This window comes from Pseudophryne corroboree, chromosome 4 (assembly GCF_028390025.1).
Source record: "Pseudophryne corroboree isolate aPseCor3 chromosome 4, aPseCor3.hap2, whole genome shotgun sequence".
Lineage (NCBI taxonomy): Eukaryota > Metazoa > Chordata > Amphibia > Anura > Myobatrachidae > Pseudophryne > Pseudophryne corroboree.
The window spans coordinates 910,518,684-910,533,600 of NC_086447.1; the positions used below are offsets into that span (position 1 = coordinate 910,518,684).

Below are 14,917 nucleotides of genomic sequence, written 5' to 3' on the forward strand. Positions count from 1 at the left end.
GCATTAACTTGACCTTCTGCGGCTAGTCACGTGCGCAGTAATTACGTAGTGTTCACTCTAGGCTGTTTTAGCAGGGCGCCGCGCCCTGCCCGTTTTTTAACAGGCAAAACCCGCCCTGCCCCTTTTGCGGCGCCCTGCTAGAACAGCCGCCCGCTCCCTGCCCTCCCGGCGTGTATAGATGCCGTGCGCATGCGCGCGGCATCCATTCACGCATTGGGAGAGGGCTGGGGGAAGCCCAGCACCGACGGAGGTGCTGGGCACGCCCCCAACAGTGACGTCGCCAGCCACAGACGCTCTCTATAGTAGCGTCTGTGGGCCGCACCGCCCCCTAAAATGACGGAGGCGTGGCCACGCCCCCTAATTTGCGTGGCCGCCCTGTGCCCCCGGAGTCCGGCGCCCTGCCCCTTTTCACTCCTAGAGTGAACACTAATTACGTAGCTCCGAGCAGTTAATCCGGGAGCTAGGCTTTACTGCAGAAATAATGAAATAGCTCTGGGCACTTAGTTAAAACTCTGTAAGTCCCGTGTCTGATTGAATCATCCCCACTGAATCAATTGGATTAATGTATGTAGTTTAAAAGTTTTATTTCATAAACCAGTAAGAAAAATGTCATATGTAAGCAATGTTGGTTTGGTCTTGTTTGTGTGAATGTCGTACGCGCTTAGATTATACCTAAATTGTTACCTAGTGTTCCTGCTAGGCTGTCCCCACCCGCAGGCCACAGTGTCCTGCAGGTGGGAAATGTTGTGGTTTAGCGCTCGCTGCTGGTGAATAGCTGCTGTGCACATGTGATCTTGGGGGCAGCCAATCATCTATGTAAATGCTGGTCACGCCCCCTAGAGTGATGAACAGTGGGAGTGTCACGAAGTTACACCCACTGATTTTGATAGCTGGGAAATTATTGAATGTCGTTCCGTATTTTCTTGAGGTTTCTGTGATAATGTGAGCCATGTATATTTTAGTTTAATACAGTAAAAAAAATTCCCCTTCACTGCCCTGACTCTGACTGTTATTCCCCTCATTACTTTGTGTAGCGGAACTCTTCCTAGTGTAGTCCTGGCCAACCTGTGGCTGTCCAGCTGATGTGAAACTACAAGTCCCAGCATGCCCTGCCACAGTGTTAGCGTTCCCTTATAACAAAACTGTGGCAGGGCATGCTAGGATTTGTAGTTTCACAACAACTGGAGAGCCACAGGTTGGCCAGGCCTGTCCTAGTGATTGTGGGGTGTTCTCATATCTGTGTCCGTGACGTGATTCCTGAGTATCGGCAATAGCAATTGAATTTTATTTATATCACTTTTTAAAGGTTTTTGAATACTCACATTTTTGAGACTTCTATCTAGAGAGAAATGTATTTCTCCTACATCCAATAGGGGACACTGGAGCATATAGACAATGGGGTATAGACGGTGGATAATTGCATGTAATTATGCCTTTCAGGTGGTAATGGTGGAATGCTCCTGTACCAATCTTCCCCCGAGGTCTATTTTATGCCGAGCTTAATCTTCCGTGTATCTGGTACTTGGAGGAGGTGATCCATCAGACCTTTACTAGTCTGATCATCTAGGAGGTACAGTCTCTGGTACTGGACAGTCTCCTTTTAACACTGCTACATCCTGCAGTACATTAGAGAGATCCGTACCTAAGAGATAACAAGAGGCGCTGCAGAGATTTCCCACACAGCGCTATGATATCTGACTCGCCTACTGTGACATTTAAGCTGTAAACATTTCTATTTTAACCATCTGGATTTAACCCTGATTCTAGCACTCTCCCTTCTAGTTAATAGATTACTTTTGTTCTGTGTTTTGTGGTATTTGGGCACGGTCCAGTAATGATCTCAGTCTCGATGGCAGTACAACTATTTGCGATTTTATCAGTTTAGCATCTTTTATTGCAGTCGTGATGGAAGCGCCCTGCCAGTACGCATCTTTTACCTTCTGTCTGTGCTGCAAATTTCACAGCGTGGGCTGCTCACATTGCACGGCGTCATGATTGCTGCATCTGTGGTCTGTGACTAGAGGAACGTTATTGTCTGGTCGTAAACGTTATGTGGGCAAAAACAGTAATTGGTGATCCGTCAGGGGGAAAAAACACTTAACGCTTAAATTCCTAACTCGCCGATCCAGATCATTTTTTTGGTCGAGGATTTCTAACGTTGGATTTTCCTGGTCCCCCGAGGAACTGGGTATTGCCCCAGATCTCCTCCTGTATTTTGTTATGGTTTGATAACAAAAGTTTTTAAACTGATAATTTTTTTAAATAATTATTTTCAGCGCGGGTTACTGACAGTGGATGTCCCCGCGCGTATCGACCAGTTACTGTAGTTCCGGCATCACGCGATTTCCTGCGCACCTCTGTAAGGTGCGAGGAACAACTAGCAATGTAGATGGATGTGTTTTAGCCTCTCTGGAATTAAATTGGTCTAATTTTTTAAAGGAACTTTAAAAAAAAAAAAAAAAAATGTAATCGACGTTATCCACCTTAAGGCAATTTATTGATTTATTGCACATCACTACTGCAACTTTAACTTATGTTTCTTTATTTAAAAAAAAAAAAAAAACCTCTTACCCCTATATTTGCATCTTTGGGCGAAGTGGTTTATTTTTGTTGCCCTTGTGTGTGACACAGCTCTACTCTATCTGCGTTGGATGTGACTCCAGTTGGCAGCTTTGTGTTCTGTCACAGTGATTATATCTGCCTGATGATATAAATCCCTGACTACAAAGCACATGATGAAGGCAGAAGGCATTTGCACGGAGGCCAAGTACAATCCTGCAGATGTGGAAACCCCCAGGAAGTGTGCACTTGGTGATAGAATGCAGTAGCCTTTGGTCGCGCAGAAGCCACCAAGCTTATTTTATACCACAGCAGATCTACAAAAGGATAGTTGCCAAATGTTAGAAAACAAATGATATATTGCTACAATCTACGTTGTTGATGCCGTCCTGTCGGCACACTTCTTACTTTCTGTGATTGTCGGCTAATGGGCTTTTTGTGCTAATTAAAACAGATTGTTTAGACTGATCATTGCCAAGTGTGATTCAGTGCAGCGAGTGTGACTGCTATATTTGGAAATCATAGGAAGGTATGTTACTATAAACCGCACAACGCACTCTGGCACTTCAAATCCTATTCCTCTCCCAAGTCTGATGGCTTCACACATCTCTCCAATGGATACAAGGGGGTCGATTCAATTCACTGACAGTTGAATAGCAAACTCCCGACGCTATTCAATTCCGCTCCAGTTAAGTCGGCGATGGCCCGTTCTCACCGACTAAATAGGTTGAGTTGTCGGGAGAACGGGCATTCTCCGACTTAACTCCCCGGCGCGGGGCTGATTCCCGACAGAATCAGCCTCACGCCGGGCGCGCGGCAGCACTTTTGTCGGTTTTTTTCTCTCACCCCCCGGGGATGAGAGAAGAGTTCCCGACCATTGCGGGTAACTAGCAGCTGAATTGAATAGCGTCGGGAGCTCATTCCAGGCGCTATTCATAAATTGCCGAATTGAATCGACCCCATAGAGATGAACAAGGTTATATTGAAATACAGGTTGTGTAATGCTTTACAGTGCAATGATGTTTTCCTTACAGTGCATGTTTCCCCAGTCACAGAGCCGGATTACCAGCTGAGCCACCCAGGGGCCCCCACGCATAGCTACATTACCAGCTTGGCATGTGTCTTACACATTTGTGCTGCTGGGATTATCTACACATTACACTTTGTAATAAAGTCACCAGCATATTTTATTGGCCATTTTATTTTGTAGGGACCCCCACAAACCTTAATCCGGCCCAGCCCAGTGAGCGCTGAAGCGATGACCTCACTGAGAATACAGGGAGTTCCCACCTATATTCGCGTCATGTCTTATAAATACATTCTAAAGTCCTTATTGGCTATTTGCTTTGCCTGGAATGGAAAACTGACTCCAGTTGTTCTCTCCCTAGTCGCCCATGTTCGATGGAAAAGTTCCACACTGGCACCACTACTCCTGTTTCTGGAAGCGTACACGAGTCTTATCCCATGGGGAGATTGATGGCTTCACGGAACTACGGTGGGACGATCAGGAAAAGGTTAAGAAGGCGATTGAAACTGGTGGAGCCACAGCCGGTAGGTGAACAACTGTGAAAAGAGCCCAGTGTGACAGAAAAGTCACCCAAATTACACAGACGTGTCATGTGCTTGATTCTTCCAGCAGATAATGAGCAGATGTCTTAATAAGGAAACCTTTGTATAAATCATTGCTCATCTATTCAGTTTTCTTGTGTATGGTTATGCTTTAGAGGGGGAATACCCCCCTAGTATGGGGTATATTCCATTGATGCCGGATCCTTTCCGACGGAAGGGATCCCACATCTCGGTATTCAGTGAGCAGAAGTCGGATTGACATTGTCGGTAACGGGGCTAAAACTTGTCTGATTTGGCCGTGGAATCCAACAAAACACGTGGATCCATGGCTTTTCCGCCGATCCATGTGTTTTCCGACGAGTCGGAATTCCTAACTTTGCAGAAAAACGGCAGAGATTGAATAGGTCGGAACAGTTTCCAACCTAAAAAAGTCGTAAACTTCCGTCATTCTCACAAGACGGCGGTTTCCGAAAACAATTAAATACACCCCTATATGTTTTTAGGGCTTTTATTATAGGAACTCTCTGTAAACATGCATGTACAGGTTATAATGTACAGTATATGAGTGGAAACGGCAAGCATTATATATGGAAGTAAAGCCTTGTCAGTTGTTTCTAGGAAGTATAAAGAACCTTTGCCTGATCTTAGGTAATAATCAGCCTGGAGTAATCTGTATAGAGAATGTCCACCCAAAACTCAGTCTAGTTTTCTGTAGAGATCCCCTACCTACCGCCTATACTATGACCAATCTGCCTGGGCCCTTCATGCTTCCTTCCTCCTGTCCGGAGCTGCTGCTCCTCATGTGCTAGTCCTGGTCGCCTGGAGGATAGTAAGCGGAACCCTATGTTTATTTAAGAGCTCATGGGAGGAACACCTGAAGGCATGGCCTGCTGCCAGTCTATAGAAGAGCAGCAAGGGACTGTGGAGACTTTGGGAGAGTCATTGAAGTAGCATAAAGAGGTTTAGATATTAAATAAGTGAGCTCCAACCAGAGCTCATTTTTATATTCTTTTTGTTGAGTTGTTTTTGTACACATCTGTGCAGAATAATGAGATCAGTGAAATGGGGAGAACATACATTGCAGATAGTGACTAGTTTATTCTTTTCCTCTCAGGGGCAGGAGGTGACGCTAAAGGAGGCAAAGCAAGCATGACGCTGAATGATTTCGCAGCTGAATATGCAAAGTCCAACCGAAGCACCTGCAAAGGCTGTGACCAGAAAATAGAGAAGGTAAGTAATAGCTGGATGAATGCACTCCATTCAGAGGTGCGTGTCACACCACCATGTTCCTGCTCCATTGCTGCTCTGTTCTGCTGGGGACCCTGCTCCTCCCACTGTCTGCGGCTTCCTGCTGCCTCCATTTCCCCGTCTCGCATCCTTTCATATGCAGCCCTGTCATCACTGACACATCACTCATCTCCTGATATACTCTGTGCTGCTGGGGACCCTGCTCCTCCCACTATATAACTCTGTCTGTGGCTTCCTGCTGCCACCAGTCCCTCCTCACATCATGTCACTGCCCCTGTCCTCACTGCCACATCACTCATCTCCTGATATACTCTGTGCTGCTGGGGTCAGCTTTGTGCCTTTCCTGTTGTGTGTCTGGACTGTTAGTTTTTGCAGTCCAGGTTGTGGTTAGAATTATATGGACTATAGGAAGGCGTGATCATTTTAAAGGGCACTAAATGTGTCCAACGCAAGTTCATATGCCTGAGAGTCAGCTTATCCTTTTGCATAGTTATATCTAATGTATGTTGCAAATGTTCCATGTAGTTCAGCACGGGCTTGTGTATGTTCCATGTGCAGGGTCAGGTCCGATTATCGAAGAAGAGCTTGGATGTGGAGCGGCCTCAGCTGGGGATGATTGACCGCTGGTATCACCCAGACTGCTTTGTGAGCCGCAGGGAAGAACTTGGCTTCCTCTCGATATACAACGCTGGTCAGATGAAGGGTTTCAGCATTCTCAGTGCAGAAGACAAAGAGTCTCTGAAAGCGAAGCTCCCCGCAGTAAAGAATGAGGGGTATGTATGTCATGTGCGTGAGCTGTACACTGAGAACCCCACCGCTCATCGTCTAACAGTCTCCGTATTACTGAGCTCTGTAACCTGTTCACATTTCATGTTCCCCATCTACTCACACTACGGAACTGACATATAGGCACAACTAATAACGGATTCCATCAGGTGGTTTCCTGGGTCTTCATGCAGAATTCAGTGGCCATGTTGGACTGTTCCAAGTAGTCTGCATGGTAATGAGCGTCTGCTGCAGTCTAATCAGTAGCAGGTTATCACCTCCAGTGCCCAGGGCAGTAATGCTGTATTGCCCCCCTCCTCCCCCCTCCCCTTTGTGCTGGCTTCTGGCTGCTTGGCTCGTGCAATGGAGGCTCCTGGATATGGAGACAAACAGTTATGTGATTGCGTTGTGTGACCAATTTACGTATACAGCAAGGGTCTATGCTGAGATGAGTATCCTTAGTAAGATGTACAGACAGTTCCACTGTGATTTTAGGGGCAGCTGGGGTTCTGTGTACTGCGCCGTATTACAAGCATCTGTCTAGGGTTCAACCAACAGGGAAATCCTACTAAACCCTTTGTTCAGATTTGACACTTTTAAATAATTGTAGTAGAAATATTTGCAGTAATGAGCGAGTTGCGGCTTGGGATACTTAATTACCGGAACGATTCAGCATTGCTCCGGTGGGGGGACAGTTGCTTTTCAGAGCAGCTGTTCCCTCCATCAGTAACTGTTCTACGGAGGAATTGGCGATAATTACCAACCCCCGGTTGCCGGCTTCTACACATATGTACTGGGACCTTAAATGATGATGATGAGTAGGAGCCTTAGCAGTTGACTTCAGTTGTTCAGCTTATTTCCATTCACTTGCATCATTTACTATCCACTGCTCCCTTTGGTATACTGTATTGTGATCCCAAGGGGTTAAAAAATAAAATAAAATATGAGCGGCATGGGGTGCACAATAGTGCATTGATTTTATTAATGTGAATAGCTCTGTGCGAAGTAAACACCTACATACAGATGGATCCGTGTATATCTTGACCTTTAATAGTATTAACTGAGATTGGGCAATCGGACTTAATCCCCTGCTGTAATGACTTAATCCCCTGCTGTATTGTTCTCTGTATTGTATTGCAGGTGAGAACAGTATATGAAGGCTTTATGTTAATAAACCATGTTGCGCCTAGGCGCAGCAAACTAGCCAAGATAACCGTGGACCCATCTGTAGGTATATGATACATTCATCTGATGACTCCCTACTGGGGATGTATTTTGCAGCCAGTTGAGGTCAGATTAGTGCTCCTTAATGGGTCTCAGCGCAGGTGATGTCTCCCGCATTTGGACCGACAAGTTAAGCCCAAGCATCGCTTTTGGTTGCGCCCCTGCTCATGTGCAGATGATGCTATCCCAGCGCTTTTCATGCAGCGATTTCCTCAGCGGAGGGAATTACTTTTCTCTTTCCCTCTTATGCTAACTTTTCACAAACTTTGTACAATACTTAAAAATAGTTTTGTCCGCTCATGGGCGGCCCAGTGGGTGCCAGCAATTTATCCATTACATAATTATACGTACAGAATCATATGTGACGTGTGACCTTCGTATCCTTCAGTGTCACTGCGGAGCATGACCATACCGCTTAGAATTATTTTCAAGGACAAGCCAAGGAAATTGCTTTTTAGGAGGCATCGTTTTAAGTATAATTCATATTTATTTAAATGTTTTTGTACGATTTGGCCTTTAATTGGTCACTTTTTTTTTAATACAGAGCAGTGTCAGGTGATCGCAATTAAATAGGCAACTTTTCTTTGCCCGCCTCTCCTCCTTTTTGAATCACTGCTTGTGTCTCTGTAGGAACCTTGCACAGCAGTGACCCGCATGGTGTTAAGGCTATTCATTTATTTGGTGATAGAGCACCCACCCCTACATAACATATAGGTACAACTCTTACTATATAGTGTACTTTTTAGTGTGCAAATTACGTTATGGGGTCAATTCATTTAGCCTTGAGTGGGATAAGTTGCCGTTGCAGCGGTGTGGAAATGCTCCCAGCGGCCAATCTCACCCCGGATTTGTGGATTTTTGAACGCAGAACTATGGGATGGCAAACAAAAAAATCTGCGAGTCCAGAGGTGCCCTCCTAAATGACCCGCGATTGGACTCATGGTTAATTCATATGACCCCGATATTTTTGAGTATAGGGGACGCTATTCAATTAAAGGTGAATTGCCTGCAATGTGCAGCACCTGCAACGGCACCCTAAATTGCGCTGATTTCGCCCTATATTCTCCCTTTTATATTGGAAATTTTTCTTCACAGCTCCTTAGGAGTGCAAATTAGAACTTGCAATTTAGGGGTTACCGTATATGTGCGACATAAGAACACACTGAATCGTCAGCATCACCCCGTTTGCATTTATATTAATGCAAATGAGCAACAGAGGTTTTATCTGTCCATGCAGCCGGTGTGACTGCACCTCTGCACAAGAAGACTCTCTTGAAGGTGTTCCTGAAGGACTTCAGCTTGTACACGTACATGATGGGGTTTAGGGCGGAGTTGGCGTGGGTGAGTATGATGCCAGTCTGCAGGATGATGGGCGGGATGTAGCATTGTGGGCAGAGCAGGCTTACTCCGTTCATGACGTGCAGAGGAGCCCAGCACAACATGAAGAAGAAGATAATTGTAAAGAGGGAGGTGGCCGTTTTTAACTCCTTCATCCCTGCTCCGTGTTTACCCACCATGCCCTGCAGCTGTCTTTTCACTGCAGAGTAGATCATGGTGTAGATGATGAACATGATGACCAGGGGCAAGTAGAAGAAGACAAAGGAGAAGAAATACACCAGGTAGGTCATATCGATGACATGCACAAAGATGCAGTAGCCGTGTGGTGGTGGCGGCTTGTGCCATCCCATCAGTGGCATCAGACCACTGAGAAACGCAACGATCCAGGCTGCTACGATCAGGATGAACGAGTTTGTGGGGGTCATTATGCTCTTGTAGCGCAGAGGGTTTAGGATAGCGATGTAGCGGTCCACGGAGATGGCCAGGAGGCTGAAGGTGGAGCTCATGGTCAACATGATCAGATTGGAGAGCATCAGCAGGCAGACCTCCAGGTTGTATCGCGGGATGCCTACAGCCGTCAGAATGGCGCAAGGTATAGCAAAGGCTCCCACACACACGTCTGCCACCGACAGAGACACCAGGAAGTAGTTAGTCACCGTCCACAGCTTCCTGTCTTGTGTGACCGCGACACACACCAGTATGTTTCCTAAAGCGGCTGCAGCGGCAATCACTGTCTCCGCAACGGTATAAGGGACGTCCAGATTGAATATTATATCTGTGGTGGATGAGGCGCTGGTATTCATGGTGCCGTAAAATGTGTTACCTAAAGTAAACGTGTAAAATAAAAAAGTTATGATTGCATGATTATACTATACGGTGTATTATTCTGCAACATACAGATAGGTCCTCCGTTATCTTGGCTGACTGAGGCGTTAGTCGCGATCAGGCATACGCAGCATGCCTGGGCGCAAGGAGGCGTGGCTAGTCGAAGGGAGGCGCACAGAGCGTTTGGCGTTACCTTTTGAGTGTAATACCTAAGATCATACACCAGATGTCGCTTTTTAAAATCAACAATGCGCATTCGTGTGGTCTCCATTAAAATAGAATGCTGAACTACAGCGTAAGAACTTATTTACTGGTGCGTCTCATTACGCTACATTATGCTACAGTATGTCATACAGTATATAACAGTATATACAGTACAGATGCAAATAGTACAGCATATACAGATGCAAACGTGTGTTACAGATACAGTATGGTCTATTGATGTTAGGGATATGTGAGCGTCCAAATCCCGTAGTATTAAGTATAATGGGGAGAGATAAATGCTCCTCCCTAAGGGGTACATTTACTAAGCAGTGATAAGAGCAGATAAGTGAGCCAGTGGACAAGTGCCCATGGCAACCAATCAGCACTGAAGTAACATCTATAATTTGCATACTATAAAAGGATACAGAGCTGCTGATTGGTTGATGGGGAAATTTCTCCACTGGCTCACTTCTCCGCTCTTATCACTGCTTAGTAAATGTTCCTGGATGCCAAATCACAGTGTGTATAGTTTTATACAGACGCAAATGAACATGTTAAAACACTTGTGTATGCAGACGCAACTAATGTGTGAAAGGAATAATGTAGCTCATTGACTTTACAGCATGTACAGTGCACTAAATGAGCGTCCGTGTCCCCTAACGACATAAATGAACACCAATGGGAAGGAATAGCTCTTTGCAGTACTTTTACACATGAACTTGTGAATATTCAATGCAGTGTCGTGGGCTAGCGATGAAGGCTACTGCCTGCCACGCTGAGAGTCCCGGGTTCGATTCCCAAAGTGCCAATCTTCTTTTTTTTTTTTTTCTCTAACGTCCTAAGTGGATGCTGGGAACTCCGTAAGGACCATGGGGAATAGCGGCTCCGCAGGAGACTGGGCACAACTAAAGAAAGCTTTAGGTCACCTGGTGTGCACTGGCTCCTCCCACTATGACCCTCCTCCAAGCCTCAGTTAGATTTTTGTGCCCGGCTGAGCTGGATGCACACTAGGGGCTCTCCTGAGCTTCTAGAAAGAAAGTATATGTTAGGTTTTTTATTTTACAGTGAGACCTGCTGGCAACAGGCTCACTGCACCGAGGGACTAAGGGGAGAAGAAGCGAACCTACCTGCTTGCAGCTAGCTTGGGCTTCTTAGGCTACTGGACACCATTAGCTCCAGAGGGATCGACCGCATGGAACTGGCCTTGGTGTTCGTTCCCGGAGCCGCGCCTCCGTCCCCCTTACAGAGCCAGAAGCAAGAAGAGGTCTGGAAAATCGGCGGCAGAAGACATCAGTCTTCACCAAGGTAGCGCACAGCACTGCAGCTGTGCGCCATTGCTCCTCATACACACTTCACACTCCGGTCACTGAGGGTGCAGGGCGCTGGGGGGGGGGGGGCCGCGGCCGCGCACTGAGAAGCAATAAAAACACCTTGGCTGGCAAATATATCACAATATATAGCCCCAGAGGCTATATATGTGATAAATACCCCTGCCAGAATCCATTAAAAAGCGGGAGAAAAGTCCACGAAAAAGGGGCGGAGCTATCTCCCTCAGCACACTGGCGCCATTTTCTCTTCACAGTGCAGCTGGAAGACAGCTCCCCAGGCTCTCCCCTGTAGTTTTCAGGCTCAAAGGGTAAAAAAGAGAGGGGGGCACTAAATTTAGGCGCAATATTGTATATACAAGCAGCTATTGGGGAAAATTCACTCAGTTATAGTGTTAATCCCCACATTATATAGCGCTCTGGTGTGTGCTGGCATACTCTCTCTCTGTCTCCCCAAAGGGCTTTGTGGGGTCCTGTCCTCAGTCAGAGCATTCCCTGTGTGTGTGCGGTGTGTCTGTACGGCTGTGTCGACATGTTTGATGAGGAGGCTTATGTGGTGACGGAGCAGATGCCGATAAATGTGATGTCGCCCCCTGTGGGGCAGACACCAGAGTGGATGGATAGGTGGAAGGTATTAACCGACAGTGTCAACTCCTTACATAAAAGGCTGGATGACGTAACAGCTGTGGGACAGCCGGCTTCTCAGCCCGCGCCTGCCCAGGCGTCTCAAAGGCCATCAGGGGCTCAAAAACGCCCGCTCCCTCAGATGGCAGACACAGATGTCGACACGGAGTCTGACTCCAGTGTCGACAAGGTTGAGACATATACACAATCCACTAGGAACATCCGTGACTTGATCCCGGCAATAAAAAATGTGTTACACATTTCTGACATTAACCCAAGTACCTCTAAAAAAGGGTTTTATGTTTGGGGAGAAAAAGCAGGCAGTGTTTTGTTCCCCCATCAGATGAGTGAATGAAGTGTGTGAAAAAGCGTGGGGTTCCCCCGATAAGAAACTGGTAATTTCTAAAAAGTTACTGATGGCGTACCCTTTCCCGCCAGAGGATAAGTTACGCTGGGAGATATCCCCTAGGGTGGATAAGGCGCTCACACGGTTGTCAAAAAAGGTGGCACTGCCGTCTTAGGATACGGCCACTTTGAAGGTACCTGTTGATAAAAAGCAGGGGGCTATCCTGAAGTCTGTATTTACACACTCAGGTACTATACTGAGACCTGCAGATAGTGCTGCTGCAGCGTGGTCGGTGACCCTGTCAAACAGGGATACTAGTTGGCTAACATAAGAACATATTAAAGACGTCGTCTTATATATGAGGGATGCACAGAGGGATATTTTACCGGCTGGCATCCAAAATAAATGTAATGTCCATTCTATCAGGAGGGTATTAGAGACCCGTCACTGGACAGGTGATGCTGACTTTAAAAGGAGCATAGAGATTCTGCCTTATAAGGGTGAGGAATTATTTGGGTATGGTCTCTGGGACCTCGTATCCACAGCAACAGCTGGGAAGAAATTTTTTTACCTCAGGTTTCCTCACAGACTAAGAAAGCACTGTATTATCAGGTACAGTCCTTTCGGCTTCAGAAAAGCAAGCGGGTCAAAGGCGCTTCCTTTCTGCAGTACAGTGGGGGGCCGCCTCAAAAATTTCAGCGATCAGTGGGCTCGCTCACAGGTGGATCCCTGGATCCTTCAAGTGGTATCTCAGGGGTACAAGCTGGAATTCGAGATGTCTCCCCCCCGCCGTTTCCTCAAATCTGCCTTGCCGACAACTCCCTCAGGCAGGGAGACTGTGCTAGAGGCAATTCACAAGCTGTATTCCCAGCAGGTGATAGTCAAGGTGCCCCTACTTCAACAAGGACGGGGTTACTATTCCACACTGTTTGTGGTACCGACACCGCACGGTTCGGTGTGACCCATTTTATATTTGAAATCCTTGAACACATACATAAAAAGATTCAAGTTCAAGATGGAATCGCTCAGGGCGGTTATTGCAAGCCTGGACGAGGGGGATTACATGGTATCCCTGGACATCAAGGATGCTTACCTGCATGTCCCCATTTACCATCCTCACCAGGAGTACCTCAGATTTGTGGTACAGGATTGCCATTACCAAGTCCAGACACTGTCGTTTGGACTGTACACGGCACCGAGGGTGTTTACCAAAGTAATGGCCGAAATAATGATACTCCTTCGAAAAAAGGGAGTTTTAATTATCCCGTACTTGGACAATCTCCTTATAAAGGCGAGGTCCAAGGAGCAGTTGTTAGTCGGGGTAGCACTATCTCGGGAAGTGCTACAACAGCACGGTTGGATTCTAAACATTCCAAAGTCACAGCTGGTTCCTACGACACGTCTACTGTTCCTGGGGATGGTTCTGGACACAGAACCAGGAGGAGAAAGCCAAGGAGCTGTCATCTCTAGTCAGAGACCTCCTGAAGCCGAAACAGGTATCGGTGCCTCATTGCAAAAAGGGTAAAAATGGTAGCTTCCTACGAAGCAATCCCATTCGGCAGGTTCCATGCAATAACTTTTCAGTTGGACCTGTTGGACAAGTGGTCCGGATCGCATTTTCAGATGCATCGGCTGATAACCCTGTCTCCAAGGACCAGGGTATCTCTACTGTGGTGGCTGCAGAGTGCCCATCTTCAAGAGGGCCACAGGTTCGGCATACAGGACTGGGTCCTGGTGACCACGGATGCCAGCCTTCGAGGCTGGGGGGCAGTCACACAGGGAAGAAACTTCCAGGGACTTTGGTCAAGTCAGGAGACTTCCCTACACATAAATATTCTGGAACTGAGGGCCATTTACAATGCCCTGAGTCAGGCATGGCCTCTGCTTCAAAACCAGCCGGTACTGATCCAATCAGACAACATCACGGCAGTCGCCCATGTACACCGACAGGGCGGCACAAGAAGCAGGATGGCGATGGCAGAAGCCACAAGAATTCTCCGATGGGCGGAAAATCACGTGTTAGCACTGTCAGCAGTGTTCATTCCGGGAGTGGACAACTGGGAAGCAGACTTTCTCAGCAGGCACGACCTCCACCCGGGAGAGTGGGGACTTCATCCAGAAGTCTTCACACTGATTGTAAATCGTTGGGAACGGCCACAGGTGGACATGATGGCGTCCCGCCTAAACAAAAAACTAGAGAGATATTGCGCCAGGTCAAGGGACCCTCAGGCGATAGCTGTGGACGCTCTAGTGACACCGTGGGTGTACCAGTCGGTTTATGTGTTCCCTCCTCTGCCTCTCATACCAAAGGTACTGAGAATAATAAGAAAACGAGGAGTAAGAACAATACTCGTGGTTCCGGATTGGCCAAGACGAGCGTGGTACCCGGAACTTCAAGAGATGATCTCAGAGGACCCATGGCCTCTGCCGCTCAGACAGGACCTGCTGCAGCAGGGGCCCTGTCTGTTCCAAGACTTACCGCGGCTGCATTTGACTGCATGGCGGTTGAACGCCGGATCCTAAAGGAAAAGGGCATTCCGGAGGAAGTCATTCCTACGCTGATTAAAGCCAGGAAAAGATGTAACTGCAAAACATTATCACCGCATATGGCGGAAATATGTTGCTTGGTGTGAGGCCAGAAAGGTCCCAACAGAGGAATTTCAGCTGGGTCGATTTCTGCACTTCCTACAGTCAGGAGTGACTACGGGCCTAAAATTAGGCTCCATTAAGGTGCAGATCTCGGCTCTGTCGATTTTTCTTCCAAAAAGAACTAGCTTCACTACCTGAAGTTCAGACATTTGTAAAAGGAGTGCTGCATATTCAGCCCCCTTTTGTGCCTCCAGTGGCACCTTGGGATCTCAACGTGGTGTTGAAATTCCTAAAATCACAT

At 47.0% G+C, this 14,917-nt stretch overlaps 2 protein-coding genes across 2 annotated transcripts in view; one reads left to right on the top strand and one right to left on the bottom strand.

Moving 5' to 3' along the window:
• PARP1 (poly(ADP-ribose) polymerase 1) overlaps window positions 1-14,917 on the top strand; it is an 82,047-nt gene that overhangs the window by 12,288 nt on the left and 54,842 nt on the right. The window contains exons 2-4 of the mRNA XM_063918961.1: window positions 3,948-4,110; window positions 5,243-5,358; window positions 5,935-6,149. Of these exons, the coding sequence (XP_063775031.1) occupies window positions 3,948-4,110; window positions 5,243-5,358; window positions 5,935-6,149 (494 nt within the window). The remainder of the gene's footprint in view (window positions 1-3,947; window positions 4,111-5,242; window positions 5,359-5,934; window positions 6,150-14,917) is intronic.
• LOC134909423 (adenosine receptor A1-like) lies at window positions 8,562-9,506 on the bottom strand. Its single transcript, XM_063916268.1, has one exon. It carries the CDS (start codon window positions 9,504-9,506, stop codon window positions 8,562-8,564), a length of 945 nt encoding a protein of 314 aa, XP_063772338.1.

Excerpts from the sequence above, each read along its gene's own strand:
- LOC134909423 (XM_063916268.1), bottom strand. The coding sequence starts at position 9,506 with ATGAATACCAGCGCCTCATCCACCACAGATATAATATTCAATCTGGAC.